The sequence below is a fragment of the Papio anubis genome, chromosome 14, assembly GCF_008728515.1.
Source record: "Papio anubis isolate 15944 chromosome 14, Panubis1.0, whole genome shotgun sequence".
Taxonomy (NCBI): Eukaryota; Metazoa; Chordata; class Mammalia; order Primates; family Cercopithecidae; genus Papio; species Papio anubis.
The window spans coordinates 85,344,838-85,365,216 of record NC_044989.1 but is presented as its reverse complement, the minus strand read 5'-3'; the positions used below and the strand labels follow the sequence as shown (position 1 = coordinate 85,365,216).

The following is a 20,379-nucleotide window of genomic DNA, read 5'->3' as shown; positions in this document are numbered from 1 at the left end:
GCTTCCTCTCTTGCCATGGGATCTCTATGCACCAGCTCCCTTTTGCCTTCTGCTATGAGTGGAAGCAGTTTAAGGCCCTCACCAGAAGCAGATGCTGGCACCAGCCTGCATAACCATGAGCCAAATAAACTTTTCTTTAAAGTTACTCAGCCTCAGGTATTCCTTTATAGCAACACAAACACAAACAAAGACAGTTGGATTTTTTTTTTTTTAATTGAGATGGCGGTTTCACTAGGTTGCCCAGGCTGGTGTTGAACTCTGGGGCTCAAGTGATCCTCCCACATTAGTCTCTTGAGTAGCTGGGACTACAGGCACGTGATACCACACCTGGCCAGACAGCTGGATTTTTTTCAAAATAGAAGGTCAGTGATGATGAATTTAAAGCATTTGTATGTTCAAAACTGTCTTTATTCACTTCCCTTTTGGAAGATGGTTTGGTTGTGTTTTGAATTCTGATTCAAAGGTATTTTCCCTCAACCCTTTGAAGGTGATTCTCCATTATCTTTTTATATGCACTGTGGATAATGAGAGTTGACTGGTATCAATCTGATTCTCATTCTCTGGGATTTCAGTTCCAGCATATATTATACATTGTCTCTTCTCTTTGGTTATTTTGAGAATTTTTTTTTTTGTCTCTGACAGTCTTAAGTATCACTTTGGTATACCTAGGTTTCTTTGAAGATTTGATTACTTGTTGTATGTTGCTAAAAATCATTCCTTCCACTTTATGAGACCTCATAATCTAAGGATTCAAGTGTTTCTTTAGTTTTGGGAAATTACCAGCCATTATTTTTTCAAACATTCTCTCTTCTCCATTCTTTATTTTCTCCTTCCAGGTTGCCTAGAAAACTAGAAAAGTGTTGCAAATTCTGGCTCCTCCCTCAGGGTCACTTCTTTCCCCTCTCACTATGCTGTATTCAAGGCGACTTTCCCAGTTCATTTTCTCTGTTCATTCTTCAGCTGTCCCTCAGTGTATCTGTTGAGGTGGCTTTCTTTCTGTCTGCTTTCTTTTTTCAGAGCTGTATCTCAGTTTCAGATCCACTCAGAGTTTTGCATCAGGGCTTTCCATTTATTCATTTGTTTACTTATTTATTTGTGATGGAGTTTTCACTCTTGTTACCTAGGCTGGAGTACAGTGGCCCAATCTCGGCTCACTGCAACCTCTGCCTCCCAAGTTCAAATGATTCTCCTGCCTCAGCTTCCCAAGTAGCTGCGAATACAGGCACCCGCCACCACGTAGGCTAATTCTTCGTATTTAGTAGAGACAGGGTTTCACTATGTTGGTCAGGCTAGTCTTGAACTCCTGACCTCAGGTGATTCACCCACCTCGGCCTCCCAAAGTGCTGGGATTAAAGAGGTGAGCCACCTCGCCTGGCCTATTCATTTATTTTAAAATCTCTTTTGTGATGAGTAAAAATGGATTTGGTGAGAAAAAGAGAGATTTTAGTGTCTATTCAGGCCACCATTTTGAAAGTGGAAGTCTCTACTTGTTAAATTCTATTTTCTACTCCTTAGATTCTAATAGAAGCAATAATTAATTCTATAATCTTAATTTACAGTCAGAACAAATAGAATTTATAATTACATTTATGAATTTTGTATGTTATAGGCGGCTTCATTTTAAGTCTAGTTAATTGGCCCAAGGGAGATCTTGGGCCAATTACAGCTTAGTGTTTGGACTTTGATGGAACATTGCATTTGGTCATTATTTGAACTAATCTTAAGAACATCCTCACCTGTGGTTGAGAGTGTTCCTGCCCGAGCTCCTGTTTTATAAAGTGGGGAGTGGTAAAGTGTTGGGCTTGGCTCATAATTTTGTTGTGGTTCAAAATGCACCACAGGCAGCATTGGATTCATCTGTCCGGGCAATGCGTCCTCTACCACCATTTCCTTATCATCCCATCGAGAAGCATCCATGAACATCCCATGAACAAGAACACCATCCTCAGGAGAGGGCAACTGAAAGATACCCACAAGTCTCAAAGTGAGAGGGGGAAAAGGGATCAGCAGGTATGAGTTACTTCCTATGTCCCACATCCTCACCAGGTAATTCTAAAAAACACTCTATACATTGCTGTTATTATTCACATCTTAGAGAGGTCAATCTTGAGGCTCTGAGAGGCAAAAAAATGTAATAATAATGTAATGACTTTTCCCCTTTTCATGGGAGGTGGAGGAGTACTGAGATTATCGTCTGTTATTTTTAGCAAGGGTTTTCAAGGATTTGGATGCCCTCCTAGAAGAGATATTATCTATCTGCAATAATATTTACAGAGTGTCCATGGAAAATTCCTTTTTGTTCTTTCTCTCTCTCTTTTTAAAATTATGCTTACTTTTAAATGTTTGTATTAAATAAGAAAGAGGGAGAGTGAGAAACCCTGCCCATCAGAGTCCTGTGATTGGATGTCTCCACCGGTGCACCTTTTTTTTTTTTTTTGCCAATTGTGGGTATCTGAATCATTCTTCCTCAAACCCTGAGTGGATTTGGCCAATTCTGGCCCCAGGTCTTTGGATAATTGGAGCCTCATGTCTGCAGCCAGAGGACTAAGCAGTTTGGATAATATGTAGTGCATTTTATAGTGAATAAAAGGATGGTAAACTAAATTCTTTTTAGCTGGTCTTTGCTTTTTGGTGTCCTAAACTTTCTGTTTCTTGGGTGCAGCAGGGTGGGCCTTCCTGTTTTTGGGCTGCCACATATGTTTATGCAGATTTGCCTGAAAACTATCCTGCTACCTACTGGGTGTCCATCATCTGGGCATCCACCCAGAGGGAGCACCTTTTCCTATGCTGAGCCAAGGAGGCAAATGGGCTGACAGTGGTCTTGGCTGTTTGTAACAGAGATAAAGCTGTTTAAACACATACCCTGTGTTTAGACCAGTAAATGTGCCTGTCAGATGACACTGGCTGTTTCCTTTACACCGCACTACAGGCCTGTCTCCTGGTCTGTTGGTGGCAGACATTTGCTAGGTGGGCCAGGAGACAGGGCAGCTAGACAGTCTGAGGCCTCCCCAGATCTCAGAGATTGCAAGGTATTCTCATGGCTCGGCACACATGACCCAAGCAGAGCCATGGTATGAACTGGGATGGGGTGGAGGGACAGAGCCGTGGTGGTCACTGTAAACTTCTGTCTGTCAGAATCAGCCTCTGTGGCAGATGGAGTGTGCTGAGCATGGACCAGGGCAGGCTGGTCCTGGAAGCTCCAGTGGGGGCTTTAATGTGGGTGTTGCTTTGCCTCCCTGGAGCCTCAAGTTTTCCTTACATGGGAAACTTGATACCCTCTTCTTAAGACAAGAAGGATCTTAAAATAAGAAGAGGTGCAGACATGTCAACAATTGCTCCAGCACATACAGCTGGAGAAAGGCAGTGTCAGAATTCAAACTCAGGCTTGTCTAGTTTTTAAATCCTTGCTGTTAACTTCTTGCTATATTGATTTTGTAAGATGAAGAAGGTTACTAAAGGTAGCTAAAAAATAAAATAATATTGCTTTAAATGTATTTCTATAAATCAGACTAGTTTAGGCAGTTCCCATCTGGTCGTTGCTAATTGGGGAGCTTATCTTGGAGGTGTGATTACTACCCTGCCCTTCCTGCTCCTGCCGACGGGAGGTGGTGGCAGTGGGGCATGGGAGGTTGTCTGAAATCTTCAAGGACAGTGGGATAGAAGCTGCTTTGCCATAACAGCCAGGTGGACAATACCTCCATGTCCATGGGCAGTTCTTGTCCAAATTGCACTGTCTTGGCAGCTTCTATCACTGCAGCTTGATCCCGATAGGTGGGAATTACGTTGTATTTGAAACTTAGCTCATCTATAGGCAAATTGTATTTTCGAGCATGATTTTGAAGAGTTCCTGTAATTATGAAAATCAGAAAGCCGCGTTCAAAACAACACTGCTACTCCCCAGGCACTATCTCCCTTCACACAAACCAGGCTGCCCTGGCATTAGAGAGCCTTCCCACTACAGAGAAAACCCAACTCTTAATATCTTCCTCCGAGTTAGTTCACAGGGTCAGGAAGCCTGTGGGTCATGTTGGGAGGTAAGGGCCCAAGGGATGGACAAGCTCTGGTCCTGGTTGGGAAGGGAGGGAAGAAGGCCAGTATGCAGTGCATTGCCCTGACATAAGGGAGACAAATGAGTGAGGCAGTTTCCGAGCCCAATCTCGCTAACTTTAGGATTTTGCCCAGCTTGTTTTATATGGGCTGTTTAATAGGTATTAAGAATGAGAGAGATGAAGGGCTTGGGTCATTAGCATCGAGTTGCTCACAGGCTCTAGCCCCTTCTGAAGGGGCTAGATTCCCCAAGGGCTGATGGAAGCACATCAAGAGAATTTCTCAGAGGGAGGGAAGCTGCTCACAGCTGGAGCCTGAGCAAGTGGACAGCAGATGACGCCCTTGAGCGTGGGTCACATGGGGAACTGAGGCACACTGTGTTCGTGGAGGCAGCAGTGCCTGCACTTATGTAACTTGAGAGGGGCAGGGATTAGGTTGCTGGGGAACATCTGCTATCTCTGCCATCTTTCCTCTGCCCCCCACAAGTGAGGAAGAGCAGGACCTTGTTAGATTGCCCTATGATCAATAGCCTCATTGTTAAAGCATTAGCAACCATGTCATTTCCCCAGGACCTCAAAACCCTGTGCATGACAATCCACGGCCTTTCCTGTGGGGTTTTTCTAGGGGAAGTGCTGGTACCTGTTAGAAATCCTTGAGGAAAGAAGAAACCGGAGATCCAGTAGGACTTAGGCTGTCCTCTTTTGAGCCACAACTGAAGGAGAAACATACTCATAATAAACGTTATTTCTGGGATGGAATTTGTTTTCTAAAGCAAAGTCCTATTTGGGGAGAGTTTCTCAGGAGGCAGAAACTAAAGCAGCCCTGAGTTAGTCACCACCCCCATTTCACTGCCTGCCCCGTTCCCCTTCCTGTTCTGCCAGCCTGATGACTGCGGACCCAGAGCCTGGTTATTGTGGGGTATGTGAGAGAGAGACAGCAGCAAAGTTATCTGGGGTTTGGACTCATCTCAGTTGGTCTGTACTTCACTGTGGGGTCCCATGAATTAGAGCTGAAACCCCAATTAATTAAAGTGGAACTAAAGTGGAATGTGGGGATGAGTGCCTAGGGCAAACGATATTATAATCAGTATAAGATGTGTAAAGTGATGCCACTCTGGACGTTTCTTTTTCTCTGGGCTCAGATTATCCATCAGTGACTGTGGATATCTTTAGCCAGTGCTTCTTAGGGACCTTAGGCCAACTATGCCATCAGACTCATCGAAACCCAGTGAAAGAAATTTTCTTACATCCACAAATGAGGTCCTCAGGATAAGGTCTTTGACCCACGACCCTAGTGGCTTCAGGGATGGGTAGGCTGTGTTGGACCACAGAGCGGGAACCTGGTTGTTGAGGAAACTGTTATACACTTTTTCCATTTCTTCAGACATCACCACGAATCCAGCGATGGCTTTGTTGAGTGTTTCCAGAGAAGTCTGAAAGAACAGAAAACGGGTTAGTGGCCTTTGTAGATGTCATTATCCAGTGTCAGTGACACACATTCATGACAGCAGGTGCTGCCTTGCCCGGAGGTGCCCCTTGCTGGGTTCTGTTCTCTGTGCACACTGTCTGCTTCCCAGACCCTCCAATATTTCATGCATTATTACAATATGTGACCGTTGTGGTGTAACACTTGAGGGTGGCAGTTGATAGTAGAGTCCAATGCGGTGGAAAGAAGGAAGCAGAAATGTCTCCTGAAGCCTGGAGAAGCGGCTGGGAGAAATGCCACTGTCCAGCACTCTTCCAGGCCAAAAGAAAAATAGGTCTGACTGTGATTTGGGAACCACAGAGTGTGAGGAGGAGGGGGAGATGGGGAGTGAGAACCACCTCATGCTACTGATCATCTCTGCTCAGGGGGTTCCCCCCAACCCCCAGAGTTAGTGCAGAAAGAGGAGATTCTTTTTTTTTTTTTTTTTTGAGATAGAGTCTTGCTCTGTCACCAGGCTGGAGTGCAGTGGTGTGATCTCGGATCACTGCAACCTCCACCTCCTGGGTTCAAGTGATTCTCCTGCCTCAGTGTGCCAAGTAGTTGGGATTACAGGCATGCACCACCATGCCCAGATAATTTTTGTATTTTTAAAGGGGTTTTGCCATGTTGGCCAGGCTGTCTCGAACTCCCGACCTTAGGAGATCCGCCCACCTTGACCTCCCAACATGCTGGGATTACAGGTGTGAGCCACCGTGCCTGGCTGGAAAGGGGAGAGTCTTAGATGACACTAATCTTCTAGTTGGCATCAGATGGTCTCCTTGTACTGGAAACACCTCCTTAAAACATGTCTCGTAGCCTCTCCTCCTCTCACCAGAAGATGGAGGCAGGCAGTAGTCCTGGGAGACACTGGGCTGGAGTGGAGTACAGGGCGATGTTTGCCACCTGGCTAAAGACGAGGGAGTGCATATAGGTGGGTTATGGCCCTCACGGTTGCAGTGTTGTGAAAACTGCCATATACTGGGAAAATATAATAGGAAGATATTAGAGGCAAAATTTATGTTGACTAAGCAACCAAATAAGGACTGGGACCACATGCACAGCGTCTTAGGGACAGGCACTGTGTGGATAAAACAAGGCTACACATCCTTCCATTCTTTCATAGGTTTATTTGTTGGTTCCCTTCTCCCTGTACCTCTTTTCACAAGAGGCAGCGGTAGAAAAAGGAAGTGTTTTACTTAGATTTGTCCTTAGGATCTGAGGAACCGTCTGCAGCAGAGTGCAGGAAAGAGGCCCTTAGCCAGAGCCAAGACCATCCTCCATGGTAGACCTGGAAATAGGAAGAAGTAGCAGAAGACTCATCTAAAATCCTGAAAGAACACAAAAAATGACAGAGGTGGAGGGAACAGACTGCTGAGACCTTCAAGGTCTGCTTGAAATAGAAAGAGGTCATGTTGCAGTCGATTCTCCCAAAGGAGGCAGCCAACACACAGATGTATTAAATGGGAGAAAGAGTACTTCAAAGGCCTTCCTTCCCCTATGGCTCGGAAGCCTACACAGGGTGGCCTTGTCACTCCCAGGACCTGCCCTATCCCACAGTTCTGTCTGGAGGAGAGTGGGTTAGCCAGGATGGCATTCCTGGGTGCTGCTCCCTTCCCCTGGCTTTCGTATTGCCTCTACAGTACTGTCTGGCTGTTCCCAAGGGGAAGGGAAGGTGAGGCTGAGAACACAGCCAGGGCAAAGCAGGACCAGGCCTTGTGGTCTAGGACTAGAGGTCAGGTGAGGAAGGCCTCTGGCACAGGCACAGCATGCCATGGTGGGCACCTCCCTTCTGATGGAAATGCTTGGCTGTGGTTCCTGACGGCCCTGCAGGCCACCTGTCCCTGGGCTCCTCCCCTTACGCTTCCATTAGGTGAATTCCTCTGTTAGTGGTGGACTGGGGTTTGTCTGACCAGAAAAAGTGACCAAAGGAGACCTGAGAGTCACATTTGTTCACCTGTACATTAAAATATTCGTGGAAGATTTAGTATGCCAGTTACTAAGGAAACAAAGACGACGAATGTAACAGCTCCCTTGTTTTAAAGAAATTCTTTGTTAGAGTAGCCATACTCATAGGTGGGAAACTACAAAAAGTGTAATGAATACAGTGGTGGATACAGAGACCTGAGATGACAGGGCCTTGAGGATGGGACCCTAACTCATCTGGCAGTAGAGGGAAGGGCTGGTCTCCAGGAAGACATAATGGAGGAAGTGACATCTGGTCTTATCTTCAAGTGGGTGAAAATTCATGATGTGGAAAGGGCAAGACATGAGTGGCATCCATCTCCTGGTGTTCCTCAAAACAACAGCACTTCCTTAGTGTTAGATGGGCACAGAGCACCCCATCTAAAGACTCCTTTCCCAGCCACCCTTGCAGCTGGGGTGTGGCCATGTGACCAAGTTTTGGCTAATGGGATATAAGAGGAAAAGATGTACACTATCACTGGATCACATTTTTATAAGGAAGCTGCTTTTCCTTGCTCTCTCTTTCCTACTTCCCACTGGCTGGCAAAAGGGGACAATTGGGGCAGCCACCTTAGACCCAGACACGGAAGTTGTCTTTTGAGACTGGAAGAGCCAACCTGTTTATCCCTGGATGAGCTCACAAAGCAGAATTAACTACCTGCCCTAGACAGAGCTCCCTCGGGACTGTTAGGGGAGAGTAAAGTGAATTTTTATCTTGTTTTGGACTATGTTATGGGGGTCTTTATCATAGTAGCTTAGTCTGTACCCCAATTCATTCAATATAGAAGGAAATAAGCCCTGACCCGGCAACCTGACCAGGAGACTGAGAGAGGAGAGAGACTTAGCTTGCTGACTTTGGTGCATACCTGACTAGATGCCACAGTCCCAAGGTGAAGACCACATACTCAGCTGATCCAGGGTCCACCTAACCAACAAGCCTAGGTATTGCCAGCCAAGCAGCCACATCCAGAGACTTTGCCTTTCTGATGGGGAACAGTAATGATCTTTAGCTGTAAAAGATCTCTCCCAGTTCTCCCCCAATCTTATCCCCAAGTCTTGACCTTGAAGTAGGTGTTTGGTTCCCTGATTAGCGGTAACACTTTTCCTGTTAATGCTCAATATTTGCTAATAGTTATTCTTTTTCTCTTATCGAAGTTATGCACAGAGAAACTAGGAAGGCGTTTGACCATCATTATCAATGCAAGGCAATGCAGAGAGAAACTATCTATGAACGTAAAGCAGAAGATCAAACAGGTGTTTGCAAATTTTAGCGGCATTAAAATCATCTGGAGAGTTTATTTAAAATTCATATTCCCAGGCTCTGCTTCAAGAAATTCTAACTCAGTAGGTCTTGAGTGGGATCAAGGAATCCACATGCTGAACACACCACAGGGGACTCTAATGCAGGCATTCTGTGGCCCACACTGACAGATTCTGGTTTTCACGGTCTTGCTTAAAGACTATGTTATTAAATGCAAACTAGACATTAGGAACAAGCACTGAATTACTCTTAATTGAGTGCTTAGGTCTCTGATCAATTTCTAGTGAGTCAACAGAATCTAAGGGTGTAAGGATAAGGAGGAGACTGAGAATTTGTAATGTTACATATTCACTCCATTGTTATTAGAAAACGGGAATACAGATTCATTAGAGAAGGATAAAATCATTTTTAGACTCATTGGACTTGAAGAGTTGTTAGTGTATCCAAATGGAAATGCCGAAGTGATAGGAACGGAAGAATTTCGTATCATACAATTCTCTACAAAGCTTTGATGCTCAATAGCAATGATGAAAGTAAGCTCTCATACGTGAATTAACTTAAGCAGGTTGTTAAACCGGTCCACTTCCTGTCCAAGAACAGTGGTCAAGGAGTTCAGGCGTCCTTGAGGATCCTTGACGAAAAGGCCCTCAGAAGCATCCTCCATTTCCAGTTTTTCTGAAACATACACAGTGATTCCTCAGGCTAGTCATCATTGATTTGTTCTCACAATATTGCTAAGGCAATGTGCTTATCTTAACATTTTAAAAAAGCCAGCTTTTCTCATTGTTTAAGCCAGACACATAGCATTTAAATGTGACATTTCTATAATTTAGAATGCTTTTGTGATTCACCTGTGTTTATATACAAGCAATCACAGAAAATTAAGCTTAAATTCATTTGTATCAGGACATATATATATATATATATATATATATATATATATAAAGTGTATATATATATACATACACATATACTTTTTTTTCCTCAAACACTAAACCATTGCATTTCATTTCTTCCCTTAAAGCATGTTCCCCATGGGTATTTTCATCTTCCCAGCCAGTTTGAGCTATGTGGTCTACGGCAATGGGACAGGAGAAGTAGGTTCTTGTTGCTTAAGTGAGATCATAGAAAGACTGGCTGTGCTAATGTAGAAGGAGGACTGGAAAAAGGAAGGAGAAGCCTGCTCATTTTCATTCTGGTTGACTGTGGGGAGGAGGTGAGGGGTTGAGAGGGAAGAGGATGAAATGGAAGGTCAGTATGGCTCAGTGGTATCTGCAAGTTTGATGAGGGGTTTGAAGGGTTTCCAGTGTGGAATGAGGGGGGTTGGCAGGAGGGCACAGGAAGGTGTGCCTGGCTTTGGCTGATTGGGAGGCAGAGCCCTGAAGGGTTCAGTGGCAAACGCTAGCAGGACAAAGCGGTTGCCTGGCAGATAAGGAACATTCCAGAGACTAGACAGTCCAGGGACCCTGAGTCTCCCCTTCTACCATATAAGTGTTTAAATCTCCCACTTCCCTGCTCACCTGCACTGAATAGAAAAGGTTGGGGGCAGGAGACAGAGAGAGAGAGAGAGAGAGAGAGAGAGAGAGAGAGAGACTTAGTGTTTATCCCATGTTACTGGGCATTATTTAAAGGGACTGATTGCATTATTAAACAGGCTCATGGTTCAAACTGGATGGAAAATGTAGCTCTTCTTTCTCCCTACAATCCACCAAATGCAGGCTCAGATGAAAATGATATGAGCTACGAAAGAGGAAGGAACGGCCTTTTCCTTGCGTATTTGCAAAAAGTATGTGTAAACAAACGACTATGACGTACATATATCAAATTCCTTCTTGACCACACACATTTGGCTGCTGGACAAAAATCCCTCAGCAGTGCCAACGAGTCTAATCCCTTGGGTCCACAGTGCTGTGGTTACATGACCCTGGTCTTCTCTTCCCACCATTCCTCTCAGGGCTATTTCAAACTCTCAATTCTTTTGCTGAGCCAATTGCTTTCCTGTCCCCTCAGTCTCAGCAGATGATCTGCTTAGCATTTCACAGTAAAAGTACAAGCTTTATGAAGCCTGGAGAGAAAAACCTCCTAGGTGTCAATGGGATTCTACCAAACAAGTGCACGGTCTCTGCAGCTATCCAATCATCTCTCCATCCTTTTCCCAACCAGCACTCCATCTTGTATTTATTGATCTTATATTTATTGACTGTTTGCTTCAACAACAGAATTCTCTAACCAAGCAGACATTCTCTTGAGGGCTTGCTTCTAGGAGGCAGATAACTGACTTCTGAAACCACAAGGCTCCTTTTATTCCAGGGGCTTAAAGGCACTGGCAAGACTCAGTTGCTGTTTTTTTCTGTCCCAATTTTCTTTTTCCTATAATGACATCTCTTCCAACCATGAATAACTAAGACATCTAAATCTCCTACTGATTAAGAAAAGTGTTAAAATAGATCTCTTGTGATCATTCAGGAAGACTCTTTCACTTATCAGAAAGCAAGGTGAAAGTAATTTAGCCATGTCTTCTAAATGGAGAAAAAATTGAAATGGATTCTAGAGCAGGACTGTCCAGTAGAGCTTTTAACGATGATGGAAGTGTTCTCTATCTGTACTGTCCAATGATTGCACTCGAAATGTGACTGGTGCAAATGAGGACATGAATTTTAAATTATATTAAATTTAAATTTAGGTAGCCATATGTGGCTAGGGGCTATTTTCTTGCACAGCACAGGTCTAGAGAGAGTAGAATAATGAAATCAAGGAAAGCTCAGGAAAAAGTCTGGTTAAAGTTACGTTGAGCTGGAAACCAATTTCCTCCTAATGCTTCTGGCAGTTGAGATGCTGAGATGCTGTAAGCTTCTAGTCTATAAATGAAGAGCTCCATGTCAAAAGAGCTCTTTAGGTTAAAGAAAGTCTACATAATAAGCAGGTTTTGACATCTGTTTATCACTCAGTTCTCTGAGTGTATTCCTAAAATTCCTATTACATACAAATTCCTAGAATTATTTATTACCTGGAACTCTGGCCTGGATGGAAGCAACAAGTTCTTGAACAATTTCGTCATTGCTTTTTCCCTCTCCACCAGTAGATGACCTTGGCTGAACCTCAAGTATGGTGTTGATTAAAGTGTTGGTCTCTTTGTACTGTAATGGCAGTAAGAGACAGAACAGTGAAGACTCAAATTCTCAAAAAAAAAATTTGCAGCACATATAATTATTTACAAAAGTAAAGGCAGCTCTCTAAAACAATACTATTTATTTTCACTTTCTTTTATTGTGGTAAGAACAATTACATGAGATCTACCCTCTTAACAAATTTTAAGTGTGGAAGACAGTAATTATTGCTGACTACAGGTACAATGTTGCACAAAAGATTTCTAGTGCTGATTCATCTTGCTTGACTGCAACTTTATGCCTGTTGATTAGTAATTCCCCATTTCCCCCTCTCCCCAGCCCCTGGCAATTACCATTCTACTCTTTAATTCTATGAATTTGACTATTTTAGATAACTCCATAAAAGTTAAATCATGCAGTATTTGTCTTTCTGTGACTGGCTTAAAGAAATTTTATTTTCTCTCTTGAAGGTAGAGTTGGTAAAATGTGGTCATTGGAAATGCCTAGTACATAGTTGTTACTGTCATACTAAAAATTTTTTTGTTGAGCAACAGTGTAAATGTACTTAATGGGCTGGGCCCAGTGGCTCATGCCTGTAATCCCAACACTTTGGGTGGTCAAGGCAGGAAGACTGCTTTAGCTCAAAAGGGATTGCTTTAGCCCAAGAGTTTGAGACCAGCATGGGCAACATGGTAAGTCTCTGTCCCTACAAAAAAAAAAAAAAAAAAAAAAATTAGCTGGGTGTGGTGGTGTGCACCTGTGGTCCTAGTTACTTGGGAGGCTGAATGGGGAATAGCTGGAGCCCAGGAGTTAGAAGCTGCGGTGAACTATGATCTCACCACTGCACTCTAGCCAGGGCAACAGAGGGAGGCCCTATTTCAAAAGGAAAGAAAAGAAAAATAAATACATAAATAAATGTACTTAATGTCACTGAACTGTATGCTTAAAAATGATTAAAATGTACATTTTCTGTTATATATATTTTACTACAATAAAGAATGGTTAAACATTTTTAAGTTGATCAGTTGAAAGAAATTATGAAAGTAAGGGAAAAATCATGAGAACACAGTTTCAGGTCATTCTTTTATTCAATTAACTTTTTTTTTAATTAGAAAAATATGGCTTATTACACAAAAATTTGAAGATAGAAAAATACAAAGAAAAAATACTCATGATACTTACTTTCCAGATATAATTACTTATAATGAAGTAATATTTAACTAAATAAACTATAGTTTACTTCAACTTGGACACTTTCTGTATAATAATTACTTATAATGAAGTAATATTTAACTAAATAAACTATAGTTTACTTCAACTTGGACACTTTCTGTATAATAATTACTTATAATGAAGTAATATTTAACTAAATAAACTATAGTTTACTTCAACTTGGACACTTTCCGTATATATGTGCATATGGTTTGCAAAATTGAGCTAATAAATTTATGTAATATTAATTCATTTTCAATATTATGAGTCTTCTAGTATCACTGAAAAATCCTCATTAACCACGCTTTAAGTGACTAAGTGATAATTTAAGGGACAATGTGATACTAATTATGGTATAAATGCACCATAATTAATATGAATTACTTATATATTTTTTGGAAATTTCTAGTTTTTTGATTTTATTAGACCTTTTTTTTGAGATGGAGTCTCACTCTGTTGCTCAGGCTGGAGTGCAGTGGCGTGATCTTGGCTCACTGCAACCTCTGCCTCCAGGCTCAAGCGATTCTGTCTCAGCCTCCAAGTAGCTGGGATTACAGGCACCCGTCACCATGCCTGGCTAATTTTTACAGTTTTAGTAGAGACAGGGTTTCACCGTGTTGGCCAGGCTGGTCCTGAACGCCTAGCCTCAAGTGACTGACCTGCTTTGGCCTCCCAAAGTGCTGGGATTACAAGTGTGAGCCACCACGCCCAGCCGATCTTATTACACTTGGGGAATAGAATATGTTTGTATGAATTTCATCCACCATTTTTGAAATTCTTTAAATGATAGATTAAGTAGAGGCAATACTTTAAAACTGGGTATTACCATATTAATTTCTAAAAACATCATATCAATTTATATTTCCAACAATAGTGTATCATAAAGCCTGTCTTTCTATGTCTTTGCAAGAATTAATATTATTACTTAAACAAATGTTTCTAATTTAATAGAGAAAATAGTTTCTCATTTTTTGTACTTCTTTAAGAATTTAAATCTTGAAAAATATGTTCATTGACCATCTATATTACTCCTTTATGAATTATTCATGTTTTTTGCACATCTTTGAATTTTAGCATTTTATTATTTATTAATTTATAAGATAATTCTATAATATGGAAAGCTAACTTTTCAGTTTTTATTTCAAAAAAATTTTGATTTACCACTTGTCTTAATTTTTTAAAAAGCATTTTAGATTCAGAGGGTACATGTGCAGGTTTGTTACATGGATGTGTTGCATGGTGCTGAGGTTTGGGCTTCTATTGAACTTCATCACCCAAATAGTGAACATAGTATCTAACAGGTTGTTTTTCAACTCTTTTCTTCCTTCCTTTTCCTCCCTTTTGGAGTCCCCAGTGTCTATTGTTCCCATCTTTATGTCCATGTGTACCCAGTGTTTAGCTTCCACTTGTAAGTGAGAACATGCAGTATTTGGTTTTCTGTTTCTGCATTAATTCACTTTGGATAATGGCCTCCAGCTGCATCAATTTGCTGCAAAGAACATGATTTCATTCTTTTTTTTGTGACTGTGTAGTATTCCATGGTGTATATGTACCACATTTTCCTTGTCCAGCCCACTGTTGATGGGCACCTATGTTGATCCTATGTCTTTGCTATTGTGAATAGAACTGCAAACATATGAGTGCATGTGTTTTTTTTGGTAGAATGGTTTATTTTCCTTTGAGTTGATACCCAGTATGGGATTGCTGGGTTGAACATTACTTCTATTTTCAGTTTTTTGAGAAATCTCCAAACTGCTTTTTACAGGGGCCGAACTAATTTACAATCCCACCAACAGTGTATAAGCATTCTGTTTTCTCTATAACTTCACCAACATGTTATTTTTTGACTTTTTAATAATTGCCATTCTGGCTGGTGTGAGATAATATCTCATTGTGGTTTTGATTCACATTTCTCTGATTAGTGATGTTGAGCATTTTTTTCATGTTTGTTGGCTGCTTGTATTTTTCTTTTCTTTCTTTCTTTTTTTTTTTGAGACAAAGTTTCACTCTTGCTGCCTGGGCTGGAATGCAATGGCATGATCTTGGCTCACTGCAACCTCTGCCTCCCAAGTTCAAGCGATTCTCCTGCCTCAACCTCCCGAGTAGCTGGGATTACAGGCTTGTGCCACCATGCCTGGCTAGTTTTGTATTTTTAGTAGAGACAGGGTTTTTCTATGTTGTTTAGGCTGGTCTTGAACTCCCGACCTCAGATGATTCGCCTGCCTCAGCCTCCCAAAGTGCCGGGATTACAGGCATGAACCACCACGCCTGGTCGTCTTTCTTCTTCTTTTTTTTTTTTTTTTTGAGAAGTGTCTGTTTATGTGCTTTGCCCCCTTTTAATGGGGTTGTTTGTTTTTTGCTTGTTGGTTTCTTTAAGTTCCTTATAGATTTTGGATATTAGTCCTTTTGTCAGATGCATGCTTTGCACATATACTTTCCCATTTTGTAGGTTGTCTGTTTACCCTATTGATAGTTTCTGTTGCTGGGCAAAAGCTTTTTAGTTCAATTAGGTCACAATTGTCAATTTTTGTTTTTGTTGCATTTGCTTTTGAGGCCTTAGCCATAAATTATTTGCATAGGCTAATATCCTGGTATTTCCTAGGTTTTCTTCTAGGGTTTTAATAGTTTGAGGTATCACATTTAATTCTTTAATCCATCTTGCATTAATTTTTGTATATGACGAGTGGTAGGAGTTTAGTTTTATTCTTCTACATAAGGTTAGCCAGTTTTCTTAGTACCATTTATTGAATAGAGTGCTCTTTCCCCATTGTTTATTTTTGTCAACTTTGTTGAAGATCAAAGGTTGTAGGTATGTAACTTTATTGCTGGGTTCTCTACTCTGTTCCATTGGTCTATGTGTCTATTTTTTGTACCAGTACCATGCTGTTTTAGTTACTGTAGCCTTGTATAATGGCTCTGGCTTTGTTCTTTTTGCTTAGAATTGCTTTGATTATTCAAGCTCTTTTTTGGTTTCCTGTGAATTTTAGAATATTCTTTTCTAATTCTGTGAAAAATGATGTTGGTAGTTTGACAGAAATAGATTCAAATGTGTGATCGCTTTGGGCAGTGTGGGCATTTTTATAATATAGATTCTTCCAATCTGTGAGCATGAAATGTTTCTACGTGTGTCATCCATGATTTCTTTCAACAGTGTTTTGTAATTCTTGTAGAGATGTTTTACCTCCTTGGTTAGATGTATTCTTAGGTATTTTATTTTTCTTGTGGCAATTGTGAATGGCATTGTGTTCTTAATTTGGTCCTCAGCTTAAACATTATTGATGTATAGAAATGCTGATTTTTGTACATTGATTTTGTATCCTGGAACATTACTGAAGTAGTTTAGTAGGTCTAGTAGTCTTTTGGCAGAATCTTTGGGATTTTCTAGGTATAGAATCATACTGTCAGTGAAGAGAGATAATTTGACTTCCTCTTTTCCTATCTGGATGCATTTTATTTCTTTCTCTTGCCTGATTACTCTGGCTAGGACTTCCAGTACTATGGAAGGTTAATATGTTGAACGGGAGTGGTAAGAGTGAACATCCTTGTCTTGTTCCAGTTCTTAGGGGAAATGCCTCCAATTTTTTCCTGTGAAGTATAATATTGGCTATGGGTTTGTCATAGATGGCTCTTATTACTTTGAGGTATGTTTCTTCGATGCCTAGTTTGTTGAAGGTTTTTACCATTAAAGGATGTTGGATTTTATTGAATGATTTTCCTGCATTGATTGAGATAATCCTATGGTTTTGTTTTTAATTCTGTTTATGCAGTGAATTACACTTATTGATTTGTATGTTGAACCATCGTTGCATCCCAAGAATAAAGCCCACTTGATTGTGGTGGATTATCCTTTTGGGGTGCTATTGGATTAGATTTCCCAGTATTTTGCTGAGGAGTTTTGAGTTTATGTTCATCAGGGTTATTGGCTTGCAGTTTTCTCTTTTTGTTGTGTCTTTGCCACATTATGATGCTAGGATGATACCGATTTCATAGAATGAGTTAGGGAGGAATCCCTCTTCTTTGATTTTTTTGGAATTATTTCCATAAGATTGGTCACCAGCTCTTCTTTGTACATCTGGTAGAATTTGTCTGTGAATCTGTCTGGTGCAAAACTTGTTTTGATTGGTAGGTTTTTAAAATTGTTGATTCAATTTTGTAACTCATTATTGGTCTGTTTAGCGTTTCTATTTCTTTCTGGTTCAATCTTGGGAGGTTGTGTGTTTCCAAGAGTTTATCCATTTCCTTTAGATTTTCTAGTTTGTGCACATAAATCACATAAATATATTCATAGTAGTCTCTGAGGATCTTTTATATTTTTGTGGGAGCAGTTGTTATGTCACTTTGTCATTTCTAATTGTGCTTATTTGTATCTTCTTTTTTGTCTTTGTTAATCTAGCTAACAGTTTATCAGTCTTTTTTATCCTTTCAATGAGCTAACATTTTTTTTTTGTTGACTCTTTGTATGCTTTTTTCTTTTTGGTCCCAATTTCATTTAGTTCTCCTCTGATTTTAGTTATTTCTTTTCTTCCGCAAGCTTCGAGTTTAGTTTGTTCTTGTTTTTCTAGTTCCTTTGGGTGCAACATTAGGTTGTTAATTTGAGATCTTTCTATTAATATCTTTTTGACGTAGGCAGTTAGCTTTATTCACTTTCCTCTTAACACTGTTTCTGTTGCATCTCAGAGCTTTTGGTATCTTGTGTCTCTATGTTCATTTGTTTCAAATAATTTTTTGATTTTTGCCTTAATTTCTTTGTTTACCCAAAAGTCATTCAGGAGCAAGTTGTTTAGTATCCATGTATTTGTGTGGTTTTGAGAGTTCCTTTTGGTATTGATGTCTAATTATATTCCACTGTATTCTGAGAAGATGCTTGGTATGATTTTGATTTTTTAAATTTGTTGAGACTTGCTTTATGACCAAACATGTGGTCAATATTAGAGTATGTTTTGTGGGCAGATGAGAAGAATGTATATTCTTTCATTATTGGTGGAATATTCTGTAGATGTCTATTAGGTCCAATTAGTCAAGTATTGAATTTAAGTCTAGAATGTCTTTGTTAGTTTTCTTCCTTCATGATCTGTCTAATGTTGTCAGTGGAGTGTTGAAGTCCCCACCTCTGCTGTTTCTCTGATTATTGTGGGGCTGTAAAAGTCTTTTCTTAGGTAGAAGTAATTATTTTATAAATCTGAGTGCCCCAATGTTGGGAGCATATATATTTAGGATCATTAAATCTTCTTGAATTGAATTATTTATCATTATATCATGCCCTCTTTGTCCTTTTTTACTGTTGTTAGTTTATGGTCTGATTTCTCTGATACAAGAATAGCATTCTCTGCTCTTTTTAATTTTGTTTGCATGATAGATCTTTTTGCATCCCTTTACTTTGAGCCTATAGTTGTCATTACATGTGAGATGGGTCTCTTGAAGACAGCAGAAGGATGGGTCTTATGTTTTAATTCAGTTTGCTACTCTATGTCTTTTAAGTGGAATGTTTACGTCATTTATGTTCAAGGTTAATATTGGTATGTGAGGTTTTGTTTCTGTTGTTCTGTTTTTGGCTAGTTGCTTTGTAGTCTTGATTATGTAGTTGTTTTATGCCGTCTGTAGGCTATGTACTTATGTGTGATTTTGTGGTTACATGTATTGTTCTTTCATTTCTATGTTTAGGATTCCCTTAAGCATCTCTTGTAGAACTGGTCTGCTGGTGCCAAATTCTCTCAGTGATTACTTGCCAGGGAAGTATTTTATTTGTGTTTTGTTTATGAGGCTTAGTTTGGCAGGATATGAAAATCTTTGCTGGAATATCTTTTCTTTTCTTTTTTTTTTTTGAGACAGAGCCTCACTCTGTCACCCAGGCTGGAGTGCAATGGTGTGATCTCTGCTCACTGCAACCTCTGCCTCCTGGGTTCAAGCAATTCTCCTGTCTCAGCCTCCGAGTAGCTGGGATTACAGGTGCATGCCCCCATGCCTGGCTAACTTTTTGTATTTTAGTAGAGATGGGGTTTCAACGTGTTGCCCAGGCTGGTCTGGAACTCCTGAGCTGAGGTGATTCACTTGCCTCTGCCTCTCAAAGTGTTAGGATTACAGGCGTGAGTCACCATGCCTGGCCCAGGAACTTATTTTCTTTAAGAATGCTAAAAATGGGCCCCCAATCTCTTCTGGCTTCTAAGTTTTCTGCTGAGAGACTGCTGTTATTCTGATAGGATTCCCGTTACAGGTAATATGGCCCTTTTCTCTAATGACTTAATATTTTTTCTTTGGTTTGACCTTGGAAAGTCTGATGACTATGTCTTAGGGATGGTCAGCTTATACAGTATCTTGCAGGAGTTCTCTGGATTTCTTGTATCTGCATGCCAACTTCTCTAGTGAGATAGGGGAAATATTCTCGGATTATATACTCCAATATGTTTTCCAGTTGCTTACTTTCTCTTCTCTCCAAGGAATGATAATAAATGGTAGATTTAGTCATTTTACATAATCCCATATTTCTCAGAACGAAAAGAGAATCTTAAAAAATTCTCTTTATTTTTTTTTTCTGACTGGGTTGATTCAAAGGACCAGTCTTTGAGTTCTGAAATTCATTCTTCTGCTTGGTCTAATCTGTTGTTAAGGCTTCCAGTTTTGTTTTGATACTCCTGTAGTGAGATATTCAATTTCAGAAGCTCTGTTTTGTTCTTTCTCAGTATAGCTGTATCATCTTTTAAACCTTGGATTATTTCTCTGGCTTCTTTGCATTGGATTTCAACTTTCTATTGGATCTCATTGAGTTTCCTTGCCACACATATTCTGAATTCTGTTTCTATTATTTCAGACATTTCAATCTGACTAGGATCCATTGCTAGGGAACTAGTGTGATCCTTTGGAGGTAACAAAGCACTCTGGCTTTTTGTATTGCTGAAGTTCTTGTGCTGATTTCTTCTTATCTGAAGGAGTTGATGCTTCTTTATCTTTTTGAATTTGCTTTTGTTTGAATGGAGTTTTTTGACTTTTTTTTTTTTTTTCCTGGAGGATATAACTGTTGTGTATGTTGTGTACAACCAGTTGGCTTTGTTTCTGGGTGCTTTCAGAGCGGCAAAGCTCTATATGGGTTCTTTGGTTACGTAGAGGTTTACGCAGCGTGTTTGACAGGCACTGCTTGTAGCAATGTTATTTTTGTTTGGTATGGTAATTCCGGCTGTAGTCCAGTAGATGGTGCTCAATAGAGTCAGCACATAGGCTCTTAGCTGCAGTAGCCCTCAGTGGGGGTGGAGGCACTAGAGAAGTGCAAAAAACATGCTCCTCCAACTCAGTTACCTTCAGCAGGGGTGGGTCCAATGGAGAATCACAGAAAAG

General features: G+C 40.5%; 1 protein-coding gene across 8 annotated transcripts in view; it reads right to left on the bottom strand.

Moving 5' to 3' along the window:
- The window catches only part of DNAH6 (dynein axonemal heavy chain 6), a 380,528-nt gene that overhangs the window by 2,019 nt on the left and 358,130 nt on the right, over window positions 1-20,379 (bottom strand). For all 8 annotated transcript variants that reach the window (XM_017947677.3, XM_017947678.3, XM_017947676.2 and 5 more), the window contains 6 exons: window positions 11,742-11,871; window positions 9,282-9,409; window positions 5,294-5,479; window positions 4,687-4,759; window positions 3,696-3,847; window positions 1,737-1,959 (listed from right to left, as the gene is read on the bottom strand). In XM_017947677.3, the coding sequence (XP_017803166.2) occupies window positions 1,737-1,959; window positions 3,696-3,847; window positions 4,687-4,759; window positions 5,294-5,479; window positions 9,282-9,409; window positions 11,742-11,871 (892 nt within the window). The remainder of the gene's footprint in view (window positions 1-1,736; window positions 1,960-3,695; window positions 3,848-4,686; window positions 4,760-5,293; window positions 5,480-9,281; window positions 9,410-11,741; window positions 11,872-20,379) is intronic.